Below are 23376 nucleotides of genomic sequence, written 5' to 3'. Positions count from 1 at the left end.
CTGTGGAAGCATCTGCTTCCTCTGGGTGTGACCGTGAAGGGTGAACTTCACATTAAACCAAGGCAGGCAGTGCCAGCCGGAGAAGCTCCTCATTGGCCTTCTTTACCGACTATAAGGTCCAGAGGAACTAGTAGAGTCTCTCAAGGTCTTTTGTCCATCCTCCAGGGGGTCTCCCTACCAGTCTAACACCAACTGCCTCTGTCAAACCCAGAAGTGGCCTGATTCTCCACTGCTTTGTTCCTTGTGGAGTCCCGGGTGCTTGTGCAAGGAAGTGCAAAGTGCTGAGGGATGTGGAGCACCCTGACGTGGTAGCTTTTTATCCCTGCTTTGCCCAGATGTCCAGCAGGTGCAGTGCTGTGGGAAAGTGGGCCTATAGGCCGCGCTCAGTGGGAGCCAGGATGTCGCCACTTCATCCCATAGTTTCTCTTTCGCGACAACCTCTCTTCCCTTTCTCCTCCCCTGCCATCCTTCTCCGCTTTCCCCGCCCTCTCCAGGGCCCTTCCCCTGCCTTCACCTGACTCACTTTGAAACAGGACTTCCTTTTCTCCTTCTCCCTCTTCCCTGAATCCTGGTCTCCTGTCGCTGGCTGGGCCTTCCCCTCTCAGAGGCAGTTCTTCCTCCCGCTGGTTGGTTGGTTGACGGATTGGAGGTGTCACTGCTGAGGCAGTGCTGATGTCATAGAATCATAGACTATCAGGGTGGGAAGGGACCTCAGGAGATCATCTAGTCCAACCCCCTGCTCAAAGCAGGACCCATCCCCAATCTTTGCCCCAGATCCCAAATGGCCCCCTCAAGGATTGAACTCACAACCCTGGGTTTAGCAGGCCAATGCTCAAACCACTGAGCTATCCCTCCCCCCCTGATGTCAGCTTGGCCTTGGTTTGGGTGCAGCTCTGAGATGGGATAGAAGAGAGAAGTAGAGAGACTGGGCTTGATTCTCCTCTCCCTTACGCAGGTGTGATGCCACCTTGGGGAGTGAGAAGAGATTGTGGGCCAGGGACTTGGGGAAACCCCAGGAAATAATGGTTGTCGCCCTGCCAACAAACTTCCTAACTTGGAAACTAAACTCAGGGCAGCTCTGCTCTACCTACAGCATGTCTCCCTCTCTGTTTTCACACTCTGCTCTCCTTTGTTTTCAGATGTTGTGCCTGAGACACCGACCCGAGCACCTCAAGTTATCCTTCACCCAGTGAATTCTAATCCAATGTAAGTGGGTCTCTTGCCTTGTCTTTTTACTTCCTCTTCACTTCGTGGTCTTCACTCCCTTGCACCCTTGCTTTTGGACACCTGCTAGGGACACAAGCCCCTTCACTGGTTGTGTGACTGACAGCTGCCTGCTTGCTTTGTGCAAAGGTCATTCATGGAAGCGGCAAACCTGTTTATTTTGATAGGCAGACTTGTGCCGATGGATCCTGCTGTCCGACTAGGACCAGTATTCCAGGGGAATGGTCAGAATGATCACAGTGGGGACAGGAGCTCTGTCAGTTGCCTGTGGATTAACAGCACTAAGATGTGAAGATTGAGCTAAAGAGGCACATGGAGTACGCAGTCCCAGCCTCCCCTTCCATCCTGGCTCCCAGTCTCCTTGCCCGTCCAGTCCAGTCTCACCTTGTAATTTACTCCTGTCCCTCCCATGGTCTGGCTTTTGTTCCCTCTGCATTCGAATCAGGCGGCTTCCTCCACCACACTGCCTGGGGGCCGGCAGGGGGTTGCCCGCAATCTGTTCCAGTGCCCAGCCTGGAGCAGCAATTACAGGGAAAGTCGGGCTTCGCCCCTGTAGCCCTGGGATGGAGCGTGTTCAGTTGGTCTGTGGGGATGCGCAGTCTGGTCAGCACTAGGAGCTGTGAGAGACTTGAGCATGCTCAGTGAGGATGGGATCCTCAAAGATTTGAGGGGCTAAAAATCTAAGAAGTCTCTCCTGAGCATGTGCAAACTAACAGTTTTCCAAGGGCTTATAATTTGGCCAAATTGGGGTGTATTTTTGCAGAGATGGCAAAAGGCACATTCTTGACACAAAGGCCAGGCCAGCCTCCTGCCAGATTTCAAACTCCTATTTCAAAGCACAGGGACGTGAGAGCTGTTCAAAGAAAAGGGTGCAATTCTTTTTTCCCCTAGCCTCGTTCTCAGAAACGGCTATACCGTTTTGTCTGAAATTAAACAAACAAACTCTCCGAAGCAGACGCCTATCATGGAAAACTTCATAAGAAAGGCATAGTGGGTCAGACCAAAGGTCCATCTAGCCCAGTATCCTGTCTTCCGACAGTGACTAACGCCAGGTGCTTCAGAGGGAATGAACAGAACGGGTAGTCATCAAGTGATCCACTTCAGCCACATGGTTAAAGTTTGGAAAAATTCTATGCAATTGAAAACAGGAAGCATTGGATAACCTTAATAAAAGCAGCACGCCCAGCTCCACCAATAATATTTGTTAAGATCCCTAAAGTTTGCATTAGGTGTCTAAACAGCTCCTGAAACTTGGTATATAATTGGCAGCTAGGAAAAGCTGTCCCCAGTGGCCTTTGTTTTTGCTTTTACTTGTGGCTGCTTTCCCTGTTTAGCTCAGTGTTCCGTAAGATCTTCCTGGCAAATCTGATCAGGGTTGCATTAGCAGCATCCAGCAGCGCTGTTAAATTTCAGGAGCTGTTGCCATTCCTTTTTATAAACTCCAGTTTTCGGGGATTATGTAACTCAGAAATTTAGCAGATAAGATCTCAGCCCAAACAGAAATGTAGTTTCTATCAGGATTGCCCACACTTTTCTGTTGCGGGGGCTAAAGAATTTCTTCTGTGTCCAAGTGAGGCCATCTGAATGACCCAGGCAGAGCTGGTGGTGGCCTGGCAAATACTGCCAGGATGGTTATTTGATAGCCTGTGTCTGAGTCAAACTAGAGGTTAAAGTCCACTTTGCAACTCAAGCCAATGCAGGAGAGAGATGGAGATCTTACACCCAAATTCCCCTTGCTTCCTTCAAGCCTATTTAGACCTCGTGAGACGGGTTGTACAGCTGTCACTCCTGCCTTCTGGTCCATAAATAAATACATTCACATCAGAGGTATGTTGTAGTAAAGTAAGCTCAGGAGTGTGGAGAAATTGTAAAGCTTTGGGCCAGATTCTGATCTCACTTACACCAATGAAACTGAAGTAAGTGCGTTGGCATCAGGGATGTTGCTCTGGATTTACCGCCAGAGTAGTTGAGAAGCACTGAATCGATGTGGAAAGCCGGCTGGAATCGATGCACTATTAGAAATAGGTGGTATATTATTACTGGTATTGTTAAAAGCCAGGTGCGGAAACCGGCTTACCTGGCTGTACAGCAGGTGTAACAGATAGAACAATATGGTTGTGTGTTAGGCTGGTATTTGCTACCGTTTTCTGCCAGTTAAACTCTCAGGACTCTCCTCTCATTTATACTGGTTCTGTGCAACTATAACTCCATTGATTCCAGTGGAGTAACTCTAAATTTACATTGGCACATGACAGGGTGGTCAGTTCTTGTCTTAAAATTTTCCTCTGAAAGGTTTCCCCAGCACATTTAACACTTGAGACCCGATTCTCGTTGACACTTAAGACCCCTTTACTCTGCTCTGGCAAAATAGTCTAGGTATAAATGAGAAGTAGACTCCAGAAATGTAAAATACCTAAAGTTGGAGCCAGAAGGAATGACCAAAGACTAGAGTGTGCAGAGAGGACGCAAAGCAGTCTCTTCACTGGAAGTAAACTGATTCAGCGGTCTGTGATAGAGGGACCTGGGGGATTTAACGGAGAGTATGTCTACGCTGGCAGAGTTACAGCCCTGGCAGTTACAGCGCCGATCAGAGAGCGCTGAAGGGACACCGCTGTTGTATGGTCACGCTGTCAGCTGCCTGGGCAATAGCATGTTCACACTTGCAGCAGTATTCGGAGTGGTGCACTCTGGGCAGCTATCCCCCAGAGCATCTCTTTCTCTTCTGCCGCTAAGAGTTGTGGGAAGGTGAAGGGGGTCACGGGGCATCCTGGGTCCTATCCCAATGCCCCGTGATGCATTGCTTCGCATCCCAGCAATCCCTGTGCTTCCATCCACATTTGGTGCCATCTTTCAATGGTTTGTGTACTGCGCGCTCTGCCTCTTCGGTCTGCAGGCATGGATCCTGTGCTGTTGACCAATATGCTGCCCGCTCTTACTAACACATGACGAGTGGCAGTGGAGTTATTCCTTAAACCACAAAGGCAAGAGGAGTGCTACATTGATCTCCCCACGTGCAGTAGGTATGACACGAGATTGCTTGTGGCATTCGCAGAGGCGCTGACCACAGTGGAACGCCGCTGTTGGGCTCAGGAAACCAGCACTGAGCGGTGGGATCACATCGTGATGCACGTCTGGAATGACGAGCAGTGGCTGCAGAACTTTCAAATGAGGAAAGCCACATTCATGGGACTGTGTATTGAGCTCGCCCCAGCCCTGTGGTACAAGGACATGAGAGTGAGAGCTGACCTGCCATTGGAGAAGCACATGGCGATTGCACTGTGGAAGCTGGCTACTCCAGACTGCTACCGATCAGTCGCTAACCAGTTCGGAGTGGGGAAAGTCAACTGTTGGACTCGTGTTGACGGAAGTGTGCAAGGCCATTAATCTCATCCTACTCTGAAAGACTGTGATTAATAAGAATTTTTGTTATAACCTGGGGATGCATCACTTGGAAGTAACAGAGGAGGAGAAGGACCTCAGAGTATTGGTTGATAACAGGATGACTAGGAGCTGCCAATGTGATATGGCCGTGAAAAAAGCTAATGCGGTCTTTGGATGCAACAGGCGAGATATTTCCAGTAATAAGGAGATGTTACTACTCTTATACAAGGCACTGGTGAGACCTCATCTGGAATATTGTGCGCAGTTCTGGTCTCCCATGTTTAAGAAAGATGAATTCAAACTGGAATAGGTACAGAGAAGGGTTACTAGGATGATCCGAGGAATGGAAAACCTGACTTATGAAAGGAGACTCAAAGAGCTCGGCTTGTTTAGCCTAACCAAAAGAAGGCTGAGGGGAGATATGATTGCTCTCTATAAATATATCAGAGGGATAAATACCACGGAGGGAGAAGAATTATTTAAGCTCAGTACCAATGTGGACACAAGAACAAATGGCTATAAACTGGCCATCAGGAAGTTTAGACTTGAAATTAGACTAAGGTTTTTAACCATCAGAGGAGTGAAGTTCTGGAACAGGCTTCCAAGGGAAGCAGTGGGGGCAAAAGACATATCTGGCTTCAAGACTAAGCTTGATAAGTTTATGGAAGTGATGATATGATGGGATAGCCTAATTTTGGCAATTAATTGATCTTTGACTATTAGCGGTAGATATGCTCGAAGGCCTGTGATGGGATGTCAGATCTGGTGGGACCTGAGTTGTTACAGAGAATTCTTTCCTTGGTCTCTGGCGGGTGAGTTTTGCCCACGGGCTCAGGGTTTAGTGATCACCATATTTGGGGTCGGGAAGGAACTTTCCTGCAGGGCAGATTGGCAGAGGCCCTGGGACTTTTTTGCCTTCCTCTGCAGCGTGGGGCCCGGGTCACTTGCTGGAGGATTCTCTGCACCTCAAAGTCTTTAAACCATGATTTGAGGACTTCAGTAGCTCAGACATAGGTCAGAGGCTCGTTACAGGAGTGGGTGGATGAGATTCTTTGGCCTGCGTTGTGCAGGAGGTAAGACTAGACTATCATAATTGTCCCTTCTGACCTTAAAGTCTATGAGTCTATGACTCTGGGCAATGTGTGTGACATTGTGGATGGCTTTGCACAAATGGGCTTCCCTAACTGCAGAGAGGCGATGATGGCATGCATATTCCAATTCTGGCACCAGACCACCTAGCCACTAAGTACATTAATTGGAAGGGATATTTCTCAATGGTTCTCCAGGCACTTGTGGATCACCGTGGGCGTTTCACGGACTTTAACGCAGGCTGGTCCGGAAAGGTGCATCTTTTGGAACGCTGGTCTGTTCAGGAAGCTGCCAGCAGGGACTTTCTTCCCAGACCAGAATATCACTGTAGGGGAAGTCAAAATGCCCGTTGTGATCCTGGGAGACCCCGCCTGCCCCTTAATGAAGCCATACAAGGGGCACCTTGACACCAGCAAGGGGTGGTTCAACAACAGGCAGGGCAAGTGCAGAATGATGGTTGAGTGTGCTTTTGGCTGTTTAAAGTCCCGCTGGTGCTGCCTATATGGGAATCTGGACCTGGTCAATGACAATACTCTGATGCTTATAGCCATGTGCCGAACGCTCCATAATATTTGTGAAGGAAAGTGTCACTGAGGGCTGAACCGCTGAGGCTCAGCACCTAGAAGCTGAATTTGAACAGCCAAAGACCAGGGCTATTAGAGGGGTGCAGCATAGGGCCATAAGGATCAGGGATGTCGTGAGGCAGCAATTGGAAGCGGAAAGCCACTAATATTTGTTGCTGTGCTCGGGAATGCAGTGCTTGTAATGCTAGGAGGTGATTGTGATTGGTGCAGATGATGCACTATGAAGGTGTAAGAATATTGCCAGTTGTTTTGCAGGGCTCTGCTTGCTTTCAATGAATGGAATAAAGATTGCTTTCAAACCAACACAATTATTTTATTAAAAAACAGCAACCGGAGGAGTAGGACAAACAAAAAATACACATCAGCACTGAGGGGGATGGAGGAAGGGAGGGTCCGGGATGGTTAAAGATTTGTGTATGTCCAGGTATCCTATCCAACCTTGTCCTTTGGAGTACAGTGCAGTGGATACCGTACTTCAGCAGGGCTAAACTGCTAAAGTGCAGGGGGACGGGTGTTGAGTGCAGCGGGTCCTGGGAGTCTGCAGGGCTGGACTCCGATGGGGCAGGAGCAGAATGCAACGGGTACAGAGTGGAGCCAGGAGGTTGATAGGAGTGTGTTGGCGGTGTCTGGGGGGCACATGGGAAAGTTTTGCGACAGCAGCTGCAGGGGAGGGCGGGCGCGGAGCTGCTCGGTTTGCAATGCTTGTAGCGCCTGGAGCATGTCACCTTGGCGCTCCTTAACGTTTAAGAGCCGCTCTGTGGCTTCATTCTGGCACGCTGCATTCTCCTTTTGGTCCCTCTTCTCGCTGTCCCTCCACTCCTTCAATTCTTGTTTTTTGGCCGCGAAGTGCATCATGACATCACACAGAAAGTCCTCATTAGTTCTTCGTGGCCGCTTTCTAATTCTGCCCAGTGATAACAAAGAGGGAGGCTGGGCTCCCAAGGTCATATCTGAGAAGCCAAAATGCAACATTTTACAGAAGCCGTATTGTTTGCAGCACACAGACCACTGATTTAAAACACAGCCACTATTCACACACCTGTCACTAACTGGCTGACCCCAGGCAAGCACACGTGAGCCATAAGACCCCCAAAATGGTGAGTAACCGCAGGGGAAATCAGTGTTCCAGGACCGTACTGTTCACTGGGCACGTGGCTCTTGGAGAGCCGGCACTGTGTGCGCGGGGCTTTATAATCATTACTGTCCCCACATTTTCCACAGGCTGTGTTCATTATGGAAGCTATCTCGTTGCTGAGGGTGAGCATGGAATCAAGGGAGGGTCTTCTCCAGGACTGCGGCTTCTGCCCTGGCCCTTATGCGGCTTGCCTGTGTGCAGCAATGGTCCCCCCTCCTAGTGATGGCAGAGTGGTGAGGGAAAGTTACCCTTCATGGGGCAAGAAACAAAGCAGCTCTGCTAAAGAACCTGCGGCAGCGGCTTGCCCAGTATCTCAGCGAGAGTTTCCTGGAGATCTCTGAGGCAGATTCCCGTGAAGTGAGGGAGTCAATCCACACCCTGTTCCACCGCTCAGACTAGGCATGTGGTGGTACGTCCATCATCCAGACACAAGCCTGCTTTCTGCAACCCTCCTGCCCCTGACAACTCGCTTCAGCGATTCCCAAAGTCGAAGCCACTTACCAGGGCCCTCCTCTCCTGTTTGCGCTTCTCCAAGCTCTGACGGCTGTGACTGGCTAGCCTCCTCTGGGGTAGAGAAGAGCTCCTGGCTGCATGAATCTCTGACCTCTGAGTCATCCTCTGCCTCTGGGTCCCCCTCCCCATCCTTGTTCAAGGCTTCTCCTCCTGGCTCGGTCCACTCTCGACTGGCACGCGAGCCACTGAAGTATCCACAGGGGACATTCGCAGTGGAGCAGGGGTCGCCACCGAGTATTGTGTGCAGCTCTCTGTAGAACCGGCAGCTTGTGGTCGCAGCACCGGAGCGGCGGTTTGCCTCCCGCGCTCTTCAGCTCCTTCACTTTGACCCTACGTTGCAATGTGTCCCTGTCATGGCCCCTTTCTGTCCTGCATCGTGAAATCTGTCCGTAGGTATCATCATTCCTACAGCTGGAGCGCAGCTGGGTCTGGACAGCCTCCTCTCCACAAATGCTGATGAGGTCCAGCAGCTCGGCATTGCTCCAAGCAGGGGATCGCCTGGTGCGTGGAGCAGGCATGGTCATCAGGAAAGATGCGCTGAGACCACTGCATGCATCATCGAGGAAACAGGAAGGGAACGTTCAAAATTCCCAAGGAATTTAAGGGATGGGGATGGCGATTGGTCACCTGAGGGCAGGGCAGTAGAGTTCAAACCGATGACGAGAGAGGCGAGAACAGGCATTGTGGGACACCTCCTGGAGGCCAGTTGCAGCACTGTAATCGACCAGGGTGCAGAAAGCTCTACGCCTCTCGTCGGGGTGGTGTTTTTACAGCGCTGCAGCTGCTCCGTTTCTGCACGCTAAGTGGCTAGGCAGTCTGCACACCTTGGGAGTTACACCGCAGGAAGCTGCTTTACGGCGCAGAAACTTGCCAATGTAGACAAGGCCTGACAGTAACATACAAGTGTAAGATTGAATCAGCAGCTTCATATAATTCAGCTTAAACCGAGCAGTGCATAACAGCGGTTTGCAGAAACAAATATTTTCATGGTCTCTGATACTCTAATAGCAGTTACACTAAGGAGGACAGGCAGGGCTATGGCATGTGAATGCCCATGGGGCCTGGGCTAGGCTAACCAAGCCCTTGCTTTCCTGCTCTCACCAACCATCTCCGTTGTATCTACTTTCAGTACTGTCATCCTTTAGTACTACCAACGATCCACACTGTTACTGCTAATACTGCTTTGTGAATTCCTTACTGTGAATCCTTATTTATTGCTACTGACACTGTGGTAGTAACCTAGGCATGCACCACGATCCCAGTGCACTAGGTGCCGTCCAAACACAGAACAAAAATACCATCCCTGCCCCAAAGGGCTTCCAGTCTCATACAGTACTGTTCCTGGGCAAGACCCCAAGGCTCCTAATCAGTGTTTTGTTCTGTCCTTCTTCAGGCAAACTCCCTCAAGTCAACAGGAGTTCCCTGGTGTAAGGACAGAGTAAAACCTCACCAAGGACCACAGGATATGGCTTAATAGTTAGTTGGCAGCACCTGGGACTCTTATGTGCTCCAGTCCTGCAAGAGTAACGTGTGTGAGGACCTTTACTCACCTCAATGGTTCCGGTAGCTCTGTGGGGCTACTCCTGTGAGTATAGGCTGGCCTTTGCAAGATCAGGGCCCTACGGAGCAAACATCATTAAGGAGCAGATCGAGGGACGTGATAGTTCCCCTCTATTCGACATTGGTGAGGCCTCATCTGGAGTACTGTGTCCAGTTTTGGGCCCCACACTTCAAGAAGGATGTGGATAAATTGGAGAGAGTCCAGCGAAGGGCAACAAAAATGATTAGGGTTCTGGAACACATGACTTATGAGGAGAGGCTGAGGGAACTGGGATTGTTTAGCCTGCAGAAGAGAAGAATGAGGGGGGATTTGATAGCTGCTTTCAACTACCTGAAAGGGGGTTCCAAAGAGGATGGCTCTAGACTGTTCTCAATGGTATCAGATGACAGAACGAGGAGTAATGGTCTCAAGCTGCAGTGGGGGAGGTTTAGATTGGATATTAGGAAAAACTTTTTCACTAAGAGGGTGGTGAAACACTGGAATGCGTTACCTAGGGAGGTGGTTGAATCTCCTTCCTTAGAGGTTTTTAAGGTCAGGCTTGACAAAGCCCTGGCTGGGATGATTTAACTGGGAATTGGTCCTGCTTCGAGCAGGGGGTTGGACTAGATGACCTTCTGGGGTCCCTTCCAACCCTGATATTCTATGATTCTATGATTCTATGTCAGACTCGCAGCCTATCCGAGGCACCATAGTGACATCATAATTACGTCCAACACTGTAAAGGCGATCTCTGTTTCCAAGCCCTGCTTACCAGGTGCAATGGAGAGCTAGTATCCAAGCTGTATAGGAAGTCTCTACAATCCTCCCTTTTTGGTGACCCAGAAGTTCTAAAATTATGACAGTCAAAAAAAAATTCCTCTTTTCTCTTATGCCAAAGAGATGGGCTCACCTGTGTCTTCATCTCCCAGTACATGTGCTAGAGAGAACTATGCACTTTCCCGCCTTCCTAGGACAGGGGCATCCTTTGGTTCTCAGACCCCTTTGTTATATTAACTGGTGATGGGTTCAAGCCACAGAACTGGGGTTGGAACTTTCTTAACTGGAGGGCGGGGGGTGGTGGTAATTGGGACAGGGGTAGGGGAGGGGCCCGTTCAGATCTGTCTCTGAAATTAGCATGTCAGCAAGGCATGTAGAAAGCCCGAGATTCCTGCACGCTATTTTCTTTTGTCTTGCGAGAGGCTGAGCTGGAGGGAAGCTGGAGCTTACGGCCATGTCCTGGGGCTGCTGTGCAGTGTCGGGGCACAGAACGTAGGGAACGTTCCTTGCACGTGGTGTCATATTAACTTGTTTTGTTTTTAACAGCCTTGAAGGAAATCCATTGCTTCAAATTGAAGTGGAGCCAACGTCTGAGGTAAGAGACATGCGATGCTACCGCAGGCTTTTCATTTCCTTTGGAGAATGAAAGGAAAACTTTACGACCTGAACTCTGTTAAAACAAGACCCTGCCGCGGCCTAATGTTTTGGCATCTTGCCCCCTTTATGATCTATAGCTCTTCTCAGAGACAATTATATGGAGCTGGCTGGCCTTGGCATTGTGCTTAATGGACCATTCTATTCTATACATCTCAGAGTCCATTGCACTGAAGCTGGCATAAAATTTGCATCTCCACTGTGAGCTGGCCTGCAATTGAATTAATGGATGGATCAGATTCTACTCCCACTTATGCTGGCTTTAGCGGAATTACAGCAGTGGGAACAGAGAACCAGGTTGGAGGGAGAATTGCCTCCTTGCTATCCCCAGTAGCTCAGTGGGAGGTAGGGTATAAGGGGGTCAACACAGACTTTTAAGCTTTTCATAACAGATACCAGAATGGTGGGTCTCTGCTCAGACCAGGTGCAGAGCATAGATCTAACAGGCATGTTTGAAAAACCATCCTAAGGCTCGAAGTGATTGTGGAGCACAGGTTCCACTGACTTTCAATGTTACGTGTGCTCTGAAGTCACTTAGGCACTTCTAAAAGTCCCATCCTGAAAGCAAAAGGGCCTCATTCTCGGCTCAGTTGCATGTATGCATGTTGCATTTATGCCCATGTAACTCCATTCACTTCTATGATGCTACATCAGTGCAACAGAGCAGATGATCAGACCTCAAATGTGTCACAGTAACATCAGAAATTAGTAAAATAACATAGATACATTCTGGCCTCAATCTCTCTAGTTTTCCCTGGTATTTGTAAATCCTTGAATTTGTCTGTCTGTTATAGATCACTACAATACCTGAGTGCCTTCCACCTAAAAGCAACTACAGTAGCAAAGTCCCTTCATGGCTACCTTCAAGTCAATCTGTCCATCACAGTAATGTGTGTATCTGCCAGAGGGTACTGAATGCAGTGAAAAATTATTTGAATTAATTAACAATGAACAATGGCAAAATTCACCCATGAATCATATTTGATCATCTCAAGTATCTGTCTCTCCTGATAGTAAAAAGAAAAGGAGGACTTGTGGCACCTTAGAGACTAACAAATTTATTAGAGCACAAGCTTTCATGAGCTACAGCCCACTTCATCGGATGCATTCAGTAGAAAATACAGTGGGGAGATTTATATACACAGAGAACATGAAACAATGGGTGTTACCATACACACTGTAACGAGAGTGATCAGGTAAGGTGAGCTATTACCAGCAGGAAGGGCAGGGGGGGCCCCTTTTGTAGTGATAACCAAGGTGGGCCATTTCCAGCATTTGACAAGAACGTCTGACGAACAGCGGGGGGGTGTATTTGGGGGGGGGGGGGGGGAATAAACATGGGGAAATAGTGTGTGTCTGTCTGATCGTCTACTTACTGTTCTTCCGAGGGATTTTTTTTCATATGCTCCAAATTCTGCTCTTGTTTACCCTGTTGAAGGCAGTTTGCACCAGTATTAACAAGAGCAGAAGTTTGGCCAATAATATATTTATATTTCAGTATAGTCTGTATAGGAATACCTGTATTTCGTGTGTGGGTGTAGGGGATTAGCCTCTCAAATTTACACAAAACTTGCTAAGACATCTTATAAAGAAAGAAACTCAGGATAGTTCTGAGAGAGTTTCAATCTGCAATTACTCTGCAGTAATCGTGGGGAATCTTAGCGAGGCGAGGCTGAGCTTTGCAGGCTCCAGTGCTGGTGTTGGAAAAGCTATCCAAGAAAGTACGCTGTTGCATTTCAACCTCTTGCTTTGAGCGTTTGCCACTGTGCAAGTTTCCATGGAGACTCACTGCAAACAAATGTTTCATTTCCCCTTTCCAGTGCCCCAAAGCACAATCTGGCTAGGTCCAGGCAGTCGCTTGCGAGCTTTCTGGTGCTCTCCACGTGAACCTGGTAGCTTTCTCTCCATGTCGGAAGGAGTGCTAGAGACTGGAGCTCTGGCAGGTTTTCATACAATCCAGCTTTCCTGGGCTCTGCTTGTGTCCCCTATTAATGCTAATCCCCAAGCCCCTCACTCTCAAGCAGCCTCCAAGAAGCGCTGGTACAACACTAGCTAATCCCCTTCTCGGCAGAGACCTGGCACCTCCTCTCCGAGTTCCCCTGCCATCTGGTTAATAGACTGCCTTGACGTTGTGGTGTCTTCCAAATCCTCCATCTGCCACCTAACCAGAGGAGGAGGAAGAATCGGGGGAGGGGAGAGGTGGGGATTAGGGCATACCCAGGATGTGGCTTTGAGCATGCCTGGGTTCTTAGAAACACATGTTCTGGCAAAAAGCAATCCTGGAAGGCAGCTTGTGGCCAGGATGGTTGCATTGCTGGGAGCTGCTCCACCTGGTTTAGTGGGTGATCATTGACAAGTAGTGGAAACACATGTTCCTGCTCCCTACATGCACAGAGGCTGTGAGAATGATGCTGGCTGACCCCACTCAGGTAAGCCACCCCGTTTGTCTCCCCACAGAACGAGGAGGGGAATGACGAGGCCGAAGAGTCTGAGGACGACTTCGAGGAGATGAACCTCTCCCTCCTCTCCGCTCGCCACTTCCCACGCAAGGCCAGCCAGACCAGCATCTTCCTCCAGGAGTGGGACATCCCCTTCGAGCAGCTGGAGATCGGAGAGCTGATCGGCAAAGGCCGCTTCGGCCAGGTGTTCCATGGTCGCTGGCATGGCGAGGTGGCCATACGCCTCATCGACATCGAGAGGGACAACGAGGACCAGCTGAAGGCCTTCAAGCGGGAGGTGATGGCCTACAGGCAGACGCGGCACGAGAATGTGGTGCTGTTCATGGGGGCCTGCATGAGCCCTCCCCACCTCGCCATCATCACTAGGTAAGCCGCGGACTCTGCCACCAAACTGGGCAGCTGTCACTAATCCATTAAAGAACATGCGGGGCAGGCCATCAAAGCTATGCAGTAGCCCACGCAGTCCTAGTGAGGGCCTGGGATATGTTGGCCCTATAATACAGGGCATGGCCTTCTCCTGGCTGAGATGCAGGAGATAATGCTTTGGCACACCGGAGAGAGGCCTGGGCTTTTGGAACCTGTATATGTGGCTGTGATATCTGAGATTAGAGGATCTGGAGGCTCTAGCATCTTCTGGGACACGTGCTTCTCTTCTTGAGGAACCAAAGATCTAGGGATCAGTCCTGCCTGCATTGGAGTTGATGGCTAAACTCTGGCTGATGTAATTGAAAGCAAGGAGCCAGCCACTGGTATGTTACAGCTGTCTGTAGGTTCCTCTTTGGACCTCCTTGGACAACTGAACTGCCCAGTATAGACTATGCTGATTAGTACCTTGTAAAGGCTTCTGAATTTGGTCATGAGCGAGAAGTGCTGTTGGCTTGAACTAGGAGGGACGTCACACGCTTTGGGTGTGAATGGCAGCGTAGACCTCTGAATGCAATTGATGGAATTGCTGTGCTATCCGCTTGTCTTGTGTGTGAAGCCAAGCGATGACAGTTTCTGAAAACTAGCATATGAATGGTGCGCCTCTGCTGGAATTAGGGCTAATTATGTAAGCCAGCTGACTATGTGGTGGTTTGCCACTGTGTAAGGACAACAGACTGCCCTCCGGTTCCACAGATAACTTGGTGCTTTGCTGGTGTTGTGAAATATTCTCAAGCATCTGATTTCAAGGTTCTGCTGGGTTTGAAGGTCACCCGCACCCCCATGGGTGTGGTGACCTTCACCACAGCTTTTAATAGTGAACATGGCAGAATTTCCTGGTCCATCTCCTGAGGGCCATGCCTCAGGAGGGTATGGCAGGGCCCAAACTAATTACAATGAAAGCTAGCAAATACTGTGTATCTGGGTTCCCCTATAATGCTGTGTGAGCCATCACAGAAAGGGTCCAACTTAGAAACAGAAAATAATCACCCTATAATATTTAACCAATATTTACATGGTCAATGGTCATGTTATGACATGGGTGGGTAGTTACACAATTATTGATGCTCAGACTGGATTAGTTTCTTCACCCTAGCAGAGAGGCAGGCGGTAGCCAGTCTCTATACAATAATAATACATTTATATAGCACTTTACATGTTCAAGGCACCGTACAGACATTAACCAATGAATCCTCACAATGTCCCCAAGAAATAGGTCTGTACACATTGTTCCCATGTAGCAGATGGGAGAACTGAGGCATGGAGGTGAAGTAATGTGCACAAGGCCACGCAACAAGTCAGTAGCAGAGTCCGGATTAGAACTCAGGACCTCCTGACTCCTAACCCTGTGCTCATTCCCCCAGACCTCCCTGCCTACAGCTGCAAAAAAAAACAACAAATACATAAAAAAAGAGGGCACAAGAATGTATGCACCTGTTAGAGGCACCTGCTAGAAGGGATTCTGCCTTTGAAAACCTGGTCCAAGTTGTCCACTTTCCTCTCCTAGCCCTTACTCAGTGGTCACCAAATCTCGCTGTGCAATACGATTAAATAATTTATCTTCTTATTGGATGGCTTCCCTCATGTGACAAGCTCTATAAGGCTGCTCTGTTAGCAGGAAGCACTCGGGGCTTCGGCATCAAATCTTTCCACAGACTAAATTATCATTGAAAAGTTCCTGCAAGGTGAGGCTACATTTCCAGACTTCTCTTGGCAGAATTTCAAAATCCCAGATTACGCGCTGACATTGGAAAGCTTCACAGAGCCATTAGCCTTGAAATATTTCCTCATCCCTTTCCCGATCTCCCTTGAAATGGCCCATTCCCAGATTGATTGATCCCAGTTCAATTGAATAATCAGGCACTGGGGAGAAGGGGTTCTTGCTGGCTCATTTTGTGTGCTGTACCTAATGTAATGCTAGGAGAGGCAGACACCATACCACATGTCCAGCACTGCTGTTATCAATTGCTGCTCTTGCTCTGTTTAGTTAAGTTGTCGTTTGCCTCAGCGTTCTGTCTTTCTAAAACATGGTCTTTCAGGTGGCTTGAGTATTTCGAGAGGAAGAGAAGAATTTTTCAGGGCAATCTGAAGAGCGGGGGTGGAACAACTGGAGCAGGGTACGACGGAGAGGGAAAACTTTGAGTGAATATTGGGTATAGTTTCTTCAAAGTGAGACTTTGGACTCCTCTCCCAAGGGAAGTGTTCAGAGCCCGATTGCTTGGGACACCACAGATTAAACAACATACCGTAGGGAACAGTCCCACACTGGCCCTTGGGGGATAGTCTAGATCTCAATTTGATCCTAGAGAGGCCTCCAGTTCTGGATGCTAAGGAGGAGACTCAGGCCTGGATGTCTCCCACCTGGAGTTGTCACTGTGGGTTGCTGATCTTTGCAACCCTTGGTGATGCTGGATGTGTGCAGCAAGCCAGCCCCAAGGCCATGCAGCACTTATGGCCCAGTGGATCCCCTCAAAATAGGGCTGATGGAGGACTGACGCAATGCCTAGTCCTTCGGCTGGCACTCTGCACAGGGGGGACTTACCTGCAATGCAGCACTCGCTTTGAAGGCAGAGGGGCAGCTCGAAGGAGCATGTCCTGCCGTTCAAGGTACAGAGGGTTGGAGAAACAGAAAAAGCCCCAGAAGTTGTTGACATCTCTAATTTAGTTTGGGGGACGTGTCTCTTTCCCCAGTGGCAAGTGATGAAAGCAGGGTTGGGTTAATCTGCAGATGGTATTAAAAATCATCTTTGGCACATGAAAAGTAAATGCCTTTATTTTTGCCTGGAATAATCCTCATAAACCCTGGCAGTGAAGTTAAACTGGATTTCAGCTCTCTGACCTGTAAGCAAGTACTCAGTCAAAAATTAAAAACCCATGTTGATCCATTTCTGTAGTGTCCAAAGCCATGCTGGCGTGTTACTTTGTATGGAATCGGCCCTTCCAATCACTGGTGGACGTGGCCTGTGTCTGTTCTCCCTTTGATACGAATACTGTTGAATGAAATCCTTTGGATGCGTATTTGCACAGCATTTAGATTCCATTTAATATCAGGACTCATGTAATATTTTTCTAGCTACAAAACATTTTCTGTCCTAATGCCTTTTTATATAATCCCAGCGAGGGGCCGGTTTTGACATCTTGACAAAATAAATATGTGCACTGTGGTAGCTTGATGCATTAATATTGGGTCTGGAGAGCTTTCGGATCTGCTTTTTCCCCTGTGTTTTTAAGGTCAAAGTACAGCTTTATTGGGTTGCCCTAAATAGAGCTCATGTCCCTCGTGTGCCAGCACTGGACTTCTGGAACTGACTTTACTCTGTGTACAAACGAGGCTGAATTGGTTTGTATGGTTGGTACCGTTGGTTTGTATGGTTATTTTTAAAATTACAGCTGCTTGTAATGGTGCTGGATGGTGGAGTGCTCCAGCACCCTTGTGCTATGTGCTCTGTAAATGTCCTTTATTATGACTGGGCTGGATAGTTTGGGAAGGTACAGGGGGCCGGGGGAGAAGATTATTTGCAGATGAATCCCAGTGAATTTTCATTCAAATCCTAGATTTAATCATATTTGTAACACAACCATTATTTCCTCCATTGTTTCCAGACTTCTCATAGAATATCAGGGTTGGAAGGGACCTCAGGAGGTCATCTAGTCCAACCCCCTGCTCAAAGCAGGACCAATCCCCAGTTTTTGCCCCAGATCCCTAAATGGCCCCCTTCTCTGTTCTCCTGCCCGTTCCTCTCCATATTGGGTCCCTCTCCAGGCTCTGGATGGGGGCTTAGGGGCGCCCTGGCTGTGGAATCAGTGGCATCACATGACACAAGAGTGGGGCTTGTTAAGGAATGAATCTAAATGACCAAGGGCGGTCACAAAGCTTGGGAGAACAGGCTTTCATCTGCAAGCTCCTGATGCTTCAGCCCTTGCTGTCTGAGTGCCGCTCCCCATGGCTTCATGCAGACATGGGGAAGGGCAGGGGTGGATCTGAGTCTCAAGGGACACTTGCAAGGGCTGGAGCAGTTGCTCTTGATGGGTTCAGTCGGAGAGGAAAGCTCTGTGTCGTTGCCAGGGTATTTCTGTTCACCCTGCCTCCTGTATGGGTCTGGACAGAAGGTTTGGTGGTCCATGGCATCAAATGGCGCAGAGAGGCCCAGACAAATTAGTCAGTGGGTTGGAGGAGATCATCCACGGGGGGATCAGTGCTGTTCAACCTCATTCCCTGGCTTGAGGCCGCATTGGGCAGGATCCAGGACACGGAGAGCAGAGAGGTGACACTGAAGAGTATTTATAACTAACTTCTCAGCTAGCTTTGAGGGAAGCCTTTGTAGGAGCTTTCTGCTTTACCCTGTGCTCCTGCCGCAGGGCATGCATTGCGGGGGCGGGTGCCTACCCGCATTACCTGCATGTGCATTGCGGCGGTGGGTGCATACGTGCATTTCTTGCTTGTGCATGGCGGGGGTCGGGGCCTATGTGTATTCCCTGCATGTATTTTGACTCCTAGCCACTAAAAAGGAAACTAGTATCAATGGGAAAACACTTCATCTAATAAAGTATCTGATCCAATCAGAGCCATTGTTTTTAGTCCTGGACTCATTAATATAAGCAGGTGACTGTGTTGTGTAGCCTAAATCTGCCTTTCCCCAGTCCTGTTTGGATTAGGTTTAGGGCAGGTATCATCCTTAATAGCAACATAATATTTGTGATCTCTGTGCAGGAGATTTACCCTTCATAGGCAAAGAGACAAGGTTTTATTTCTTCTTTTAACAGGCTTACCTAGAAGCAAATAAAGTTCTTACTGTGGCCTTCAGGGAGCGAGGAGATAGTGCATTCAGGAAGGGATAGAGGCACAGTGCTGGGCTCAGGGGATGTCAGTTTGATGGCTTACTTACCACTTGGGGCTCATTAAAGATAAAATCAGTTGAAAAATTCTGAATGTCCTTACCTGATTCCCACATCTAAGCAGCCTGGTGGTGCCCGGTGGGGTAGTGTTTGCAGGGATATGCAGAACTTCAGGGCACAGGCTGTACAGATGCACCACTGACCAGGCCGTTAAAAGTCCGGTCGGCAGCGCAGTGGGGCTAAGGCAGGCTCCTTGCCTGCTGTGGCTCTGCACCGCTCCCAGAAGCAGTGACATATCCCATCTCTGGCTCCTACGTGTAGGGGCAGCCAGGAGGTGCCACATGGTGCCCTCCCCCACCCCCACCCCCTGCAAGTGCTGGTTCTGCAGCTCCCATTGGCTGGAACCACGGCCAATGGGAACTGCCAGGGCGGTGCCTGCGGCGGGGCAGCGTGCAGAGCTGCCTGGCCATGCCTGGCCCCACTCCAGAGTCTGCACCCGCCCCGCACTCCAACCTCCTGCCCCAGGCTAGAGCTCCCTGCCACACTCTGAACCCTTCAGTCTCAGCCAGGAGCCCCCTCCTGCAACCCGGAGCCTGACCCCCTGCACCCCAACCCCCTGCCCCAGCCTGGAGCCTTCTCCCGCACCCTGAACTCCTCATTTGTGGCCCCACCCCCTAACCTGCACCGCCAGCCCAGAGCCCATACCCCCTCCTGCACCCCAACCCCCTGAGCCAGCCCGGTGCAAACGAGTGAGTGAGAGTGGGTGGGAAGAGCGAGTGACAGAGGGAGGGGGGATGGAGTGAGCGGGGGGCAAGGCCCCAGAGAAGGGGTGGGGCAGGGGCAGGGCCTCAGAGGAGGGGCCGGGGGCGGGGCAAGGGTGTTGGGTTTTGTGCCAGAAGAAAGTTGGCAACCCTAACAGGCTGTCATCCATAGAGTGCGGATTGGCTTCAGCAGGCCTCCTTCAGCGCTTCCCTCATATAGCCATGGCCCCTACACACAGGCGACTCCAGGTGACTGTCAGTTGCTGTTTAAAAAGCCCCTTTTTCTTCCTGGTCACACAGTGTTTGCTACTCAGGTAGGAAACGTTTCTCTACATTTGAAAACAAACATCTCCCAGCTATTAAAGAAATCTCGTTTTCCGACCCTGTGTTCAGAGCACTTGGCTTCCGAGCAGGGTGCTTCAGCAGAGCAACGAAATCTGTGGTGCAGGACACAAGGCAGAAGTTTTTTGTGTGTGTCTCTGTACGTTTTCCATAGCCTGTGTGTGGGGGGTGTTCCAGGGTCAGCAGAAAGGTCTCTCCCCCCTCACCTGGGGGACATTTCAGTACCAAACCAGACGAGCTTTGCAAGCTTTGTGCACACGTGACATTGCAACAAAGTTCAGTAGCTACTACAGCCTAGGGTGCTTTTATCAGACCGTCTCGCTGCTGGGAAACTGAGGCATGGGAGAAGTTAAGTGATTTGCCTGTGAACTCATTGTGTGTCAGTGGTAAAGACTGACTCAGTTCTGTGCTTTAGCTTCTAGACCGAGGTAGTCAATAGACGGATCGTGGGCCAAATCCAGACCTCCAGACGCTTCTGAAAGGACCCTGAAATCTTATTTACTTCTTATTATAATTGTTGGTTTTTTATGATTTTTCTCTGAAGTCTGGACCGTGACTATACTTTGACCAAGAGATTTGGACTTTGAGAAAAAGTAATTGGCTATTCCTATTCTAGACTATCCTACTTCTCTCTCTGTTTCCTGAAATGTCTCTGAATATAACTGATCTAACAAGGCAGCACTATTACCCATATAGGAAAGGAATTATACTCAGTTGTTTCATGGCACCAGCATTTGGATTTGACACCTCTCAGGAGCAATGTGGTGGTAATTCCTACGAGAGTTTCCATCAGAGCTGCTAATAGGTTTTCCCGGAGGTAATGAACAGTGTGGACATTTAACATTCATCTTAATTTGACATCAGCAAGAATGAGTGGGAGTGTCCTGAGTACTGCATAATAGATGGTATGAAACCACAAAAGAGAAACAGCATCAAACTCCTCAGCCCTGTGGAACTGAAGGAATTTTTTTAAAAAAATCTTTATACTGCAGATGAGAAATTCCAAGTTCCTTTTGCAGGCTTTGAAAGAGAGAGCCTGCACCATGAAATCCTTAATGCAACCGCACCACAAATACACAGAACATTCGCTAGGAATGTCTAGTGGTGAGACTGGGGTGTAGGATGGGAGAGAGGTGCTGGCCATTGGGGTCCTGCTGAACTCTGCCACTGACCTCCATGGGTGACCTCAGGCAAGTCACTTGACTTCCCCCACTCCTCCATGTGTCAGCACTTACCCATCCCACAAGGGGGTTGCGAATCGTGATTGATGGGTTTCCAGTGCTTGGAGGTCTTTAAAAGGGCAAGGCATCAGTATTTGATGATGGTAATGACACTGTATTGGCTCCAGCCCTCACTGAAGGAGGGAGGGTCGCAGGAGTTACAGAGCTGCAGGACAGAGTTTTAGGCTCTTCTAGTCAGAAAGAGGAGATGTGAATATTTACTGTTCCCTCTTCATTCTGTGTCTCATTAAGCTTTGACCAGAAAACTATGGGGAAATATTCATGCTCACTGAAGCCTTTTTAAGAATCTAACGATATCCCCAGCTTTGCAAACTGCTGGCAGGAGGGAACAAGCCTTTGAGCAGTTGATCTGTTATGAAGAAAATATGAGATTTGGGCCAGAGTTTGCCGAGCACTTCGGACTCCCATTGGCTTGTGTGGGAGCTGACGGTGTTTAGCACGATTGAGAACAAGTCCACTTGTAGTTAGGAGCCAGCTCTAGGCACCTGGGTTTGAACCTTTTGACCTTACACTCTTCAGGCCTACATACCGGTGTACATCCAGAACTGCTCCAGATTTACAGCGGAGTAACGGAGAGCAGAACTGACTGCTGCTTGTGTTTCTGTCAGAGACTGCATGGCATGAGGAAGCAAAAGGTGGTGTATCCTGATTCATAGTCCAGGAGCACCCACAATGGTCGAGGAAGACGCAAGAGAGCACTGAAGAGCAATAACAAGTAAACCTGAAAATACAAAATGACATAAGAAGCATTTACAAAAGCAGACCCATGCGCTTTGGTTGTAGGTTGAACGTGCTTAGAAGCATGTGACCTGTGAATTGGATTTTGAAAGTAACTTTTTAAACAACCCTCATATTCCAGAATCCACTCAAGGTGGTACCCAAAACCACAAAATACACACAAACATGGCACAGTATGGCAAACCCATGTCATAGGGGCTGGAACTGGGAATGCGGGGTGGGCTGCCGCCCCCTCCCCCCCAGACTGGAAGTGGGTTCCATCATATCCAGGGTTTAGTTTGGTTCAACGGCTCTCAGCACCCCCACCATAAAAACTGTTCCAGTCCCCAAGCCCACACTGGAGTTTGTAAACAAGTTTTTCTCCTGGTCCCTGCAGTAATGCTGATTAAATAATCATAGAAGGAAGTGTAGTGTTTAAACAGTCAACATTTTGATGAAATATTAAACACAACCATTTTCCTTCGAGCAGGATGGAAGTGGGGTTACATTCTCTTACCCTGAGCTCCCATGCTAGCCTTGTCACTAAGGATGTCTCTCTTTGTAGAAAGATGGCAGTCAGCTGAGAAAAGCCAATCAGAATGAAGGATCTTACGCTCAGGTACTTCTTACTGTTTCTCAATTAATTATGGATGCCCCACAGAAATATCAGGAGACCCAGGCCTCCTTCTCATAGGTGACTTATCAAGTAAACCGCCAAAGATGAAAAGAGTATTTGCTATGATCTTCCCTCATGGCAACGCAAGCATGCTTTAATGACATGGAAATCATTATGCACCACTAATTAGCAGCCGGGATGGGAGGCTGAGTGATGGAAAGAAGATCCCATAAAGTATTTCAGTAGCATGTCATCTAACTTCCATGCACTGCATGGCTAGGTGGTAACCTTGATTTGGCTTTATTCTGAGGCCTGTCATCAAGAATCCCATCAGTCGGAGTCAATTACAAAAAAATCATAGGGGATTTTTTCTGGCATTATGGGCATTAATCCTTTCTTCCCTAGGCTGGACTGTGTCTATGTAATATCAACCAACCAACCAATATTTTCACTTCCTAGCCCAGAGGTGGGCAAACTATGGCCCGCGGGCCACATCTGGACGGGGGGGGGGGGGTTGGATAGGGGGTGGGGTCACTGTGGGTCCCGGGAGGGGGGGACAGGGAACAAGGAGTGGGGGGGGTTGGATAGGGGGTGGGGTCCTGGGGGGCAGTTAGGGACAGGGGTCCTGGGAAGGGGTGGTCAGGGGACAAGGAGTTGGGGGTCCCGGGGAGCTGTCAGGGGCAGGGGGTCCCAAGAGGGGGCGGTCAGGGGACAAGGAGCAGGGGGGGTTGGATGGGTTGGGGGTTCTGAGGGGGGCAGTCGGGGAGCGGGAAGTGGGAGAGGGCGGATAGGGGGTTGGGGCCAGGCTGTTTCTGGAGACACAGCCTTCCCTACCCAGCCCTCCATACTGTTTCACAACCCCGATATGGCCCTCGGGTCAAAAAGTTTGCCCACCCCTGTCCTAGCAGGAGCAAAAAGTGTGGGCTTGTCCTTTAACTCAGGCTTTCCAGGATGGAAGCTTTGGGATTTCAGTAACAGTTCTGAGCAGCAGCGATGGTCCTATGGGATACTCTTGTGGAAGTGATTTCGGAAGAGCACTCCATCTTCTTTTAAGGTATACAAGTAAAAAAGTGGTAGAATCTCC

At 49.3% G+C, this 23376-nt stretch overlaps 1 protein-coding gene across 4 annotated transcripts in view; it reads left to right on the top strand.

Moving 5' to 3' along the window:
- The window catches only part of KSR2 (kinase suppressor of ras 2), a 293238-nt gene that overhangs the window by 193101 nt on the left and 76761 nt on the right, over window positions 1-23376 (top strand). For all 4 annotated transcript variants that reach the window (XM_048821591.2, XM_048821588.2, XM_048821589.2 and 1 more), the window contains 3 exons: window positions 1140-1206; window positions 10790-10838; window positions 13355-13722. In XM_048821591.2, coding sequence (XP_048677548.1) covers window positions 1140-1206; window positions 10790-10838; window positions 13355-13722 — 484 coding nt within the window. The remainder of the gene's footprint in view (window positions 1-1139; window positions 1207-10789; window positions 10839-13354; window positions 13723-23376) is intronic.

The sequence above is a fragment of the Caretta caretta genome, chromosome 15, assembly GCF_965140235.1.
Source record: "Caretta caretta isolate rCarCar2 chromosome 15, rCarCar1.hap1, whole genome shotgun sequence".
Taxonomy (NCBI): domain Eukaryota; kingdom Metazoa; phylum Chordata; order Testudines; family Cheloniidae; genus Caretta; species Caretta caretta.
This window is presented reverse-complemented; position numbering and strand designations above follow the sequence as displayed.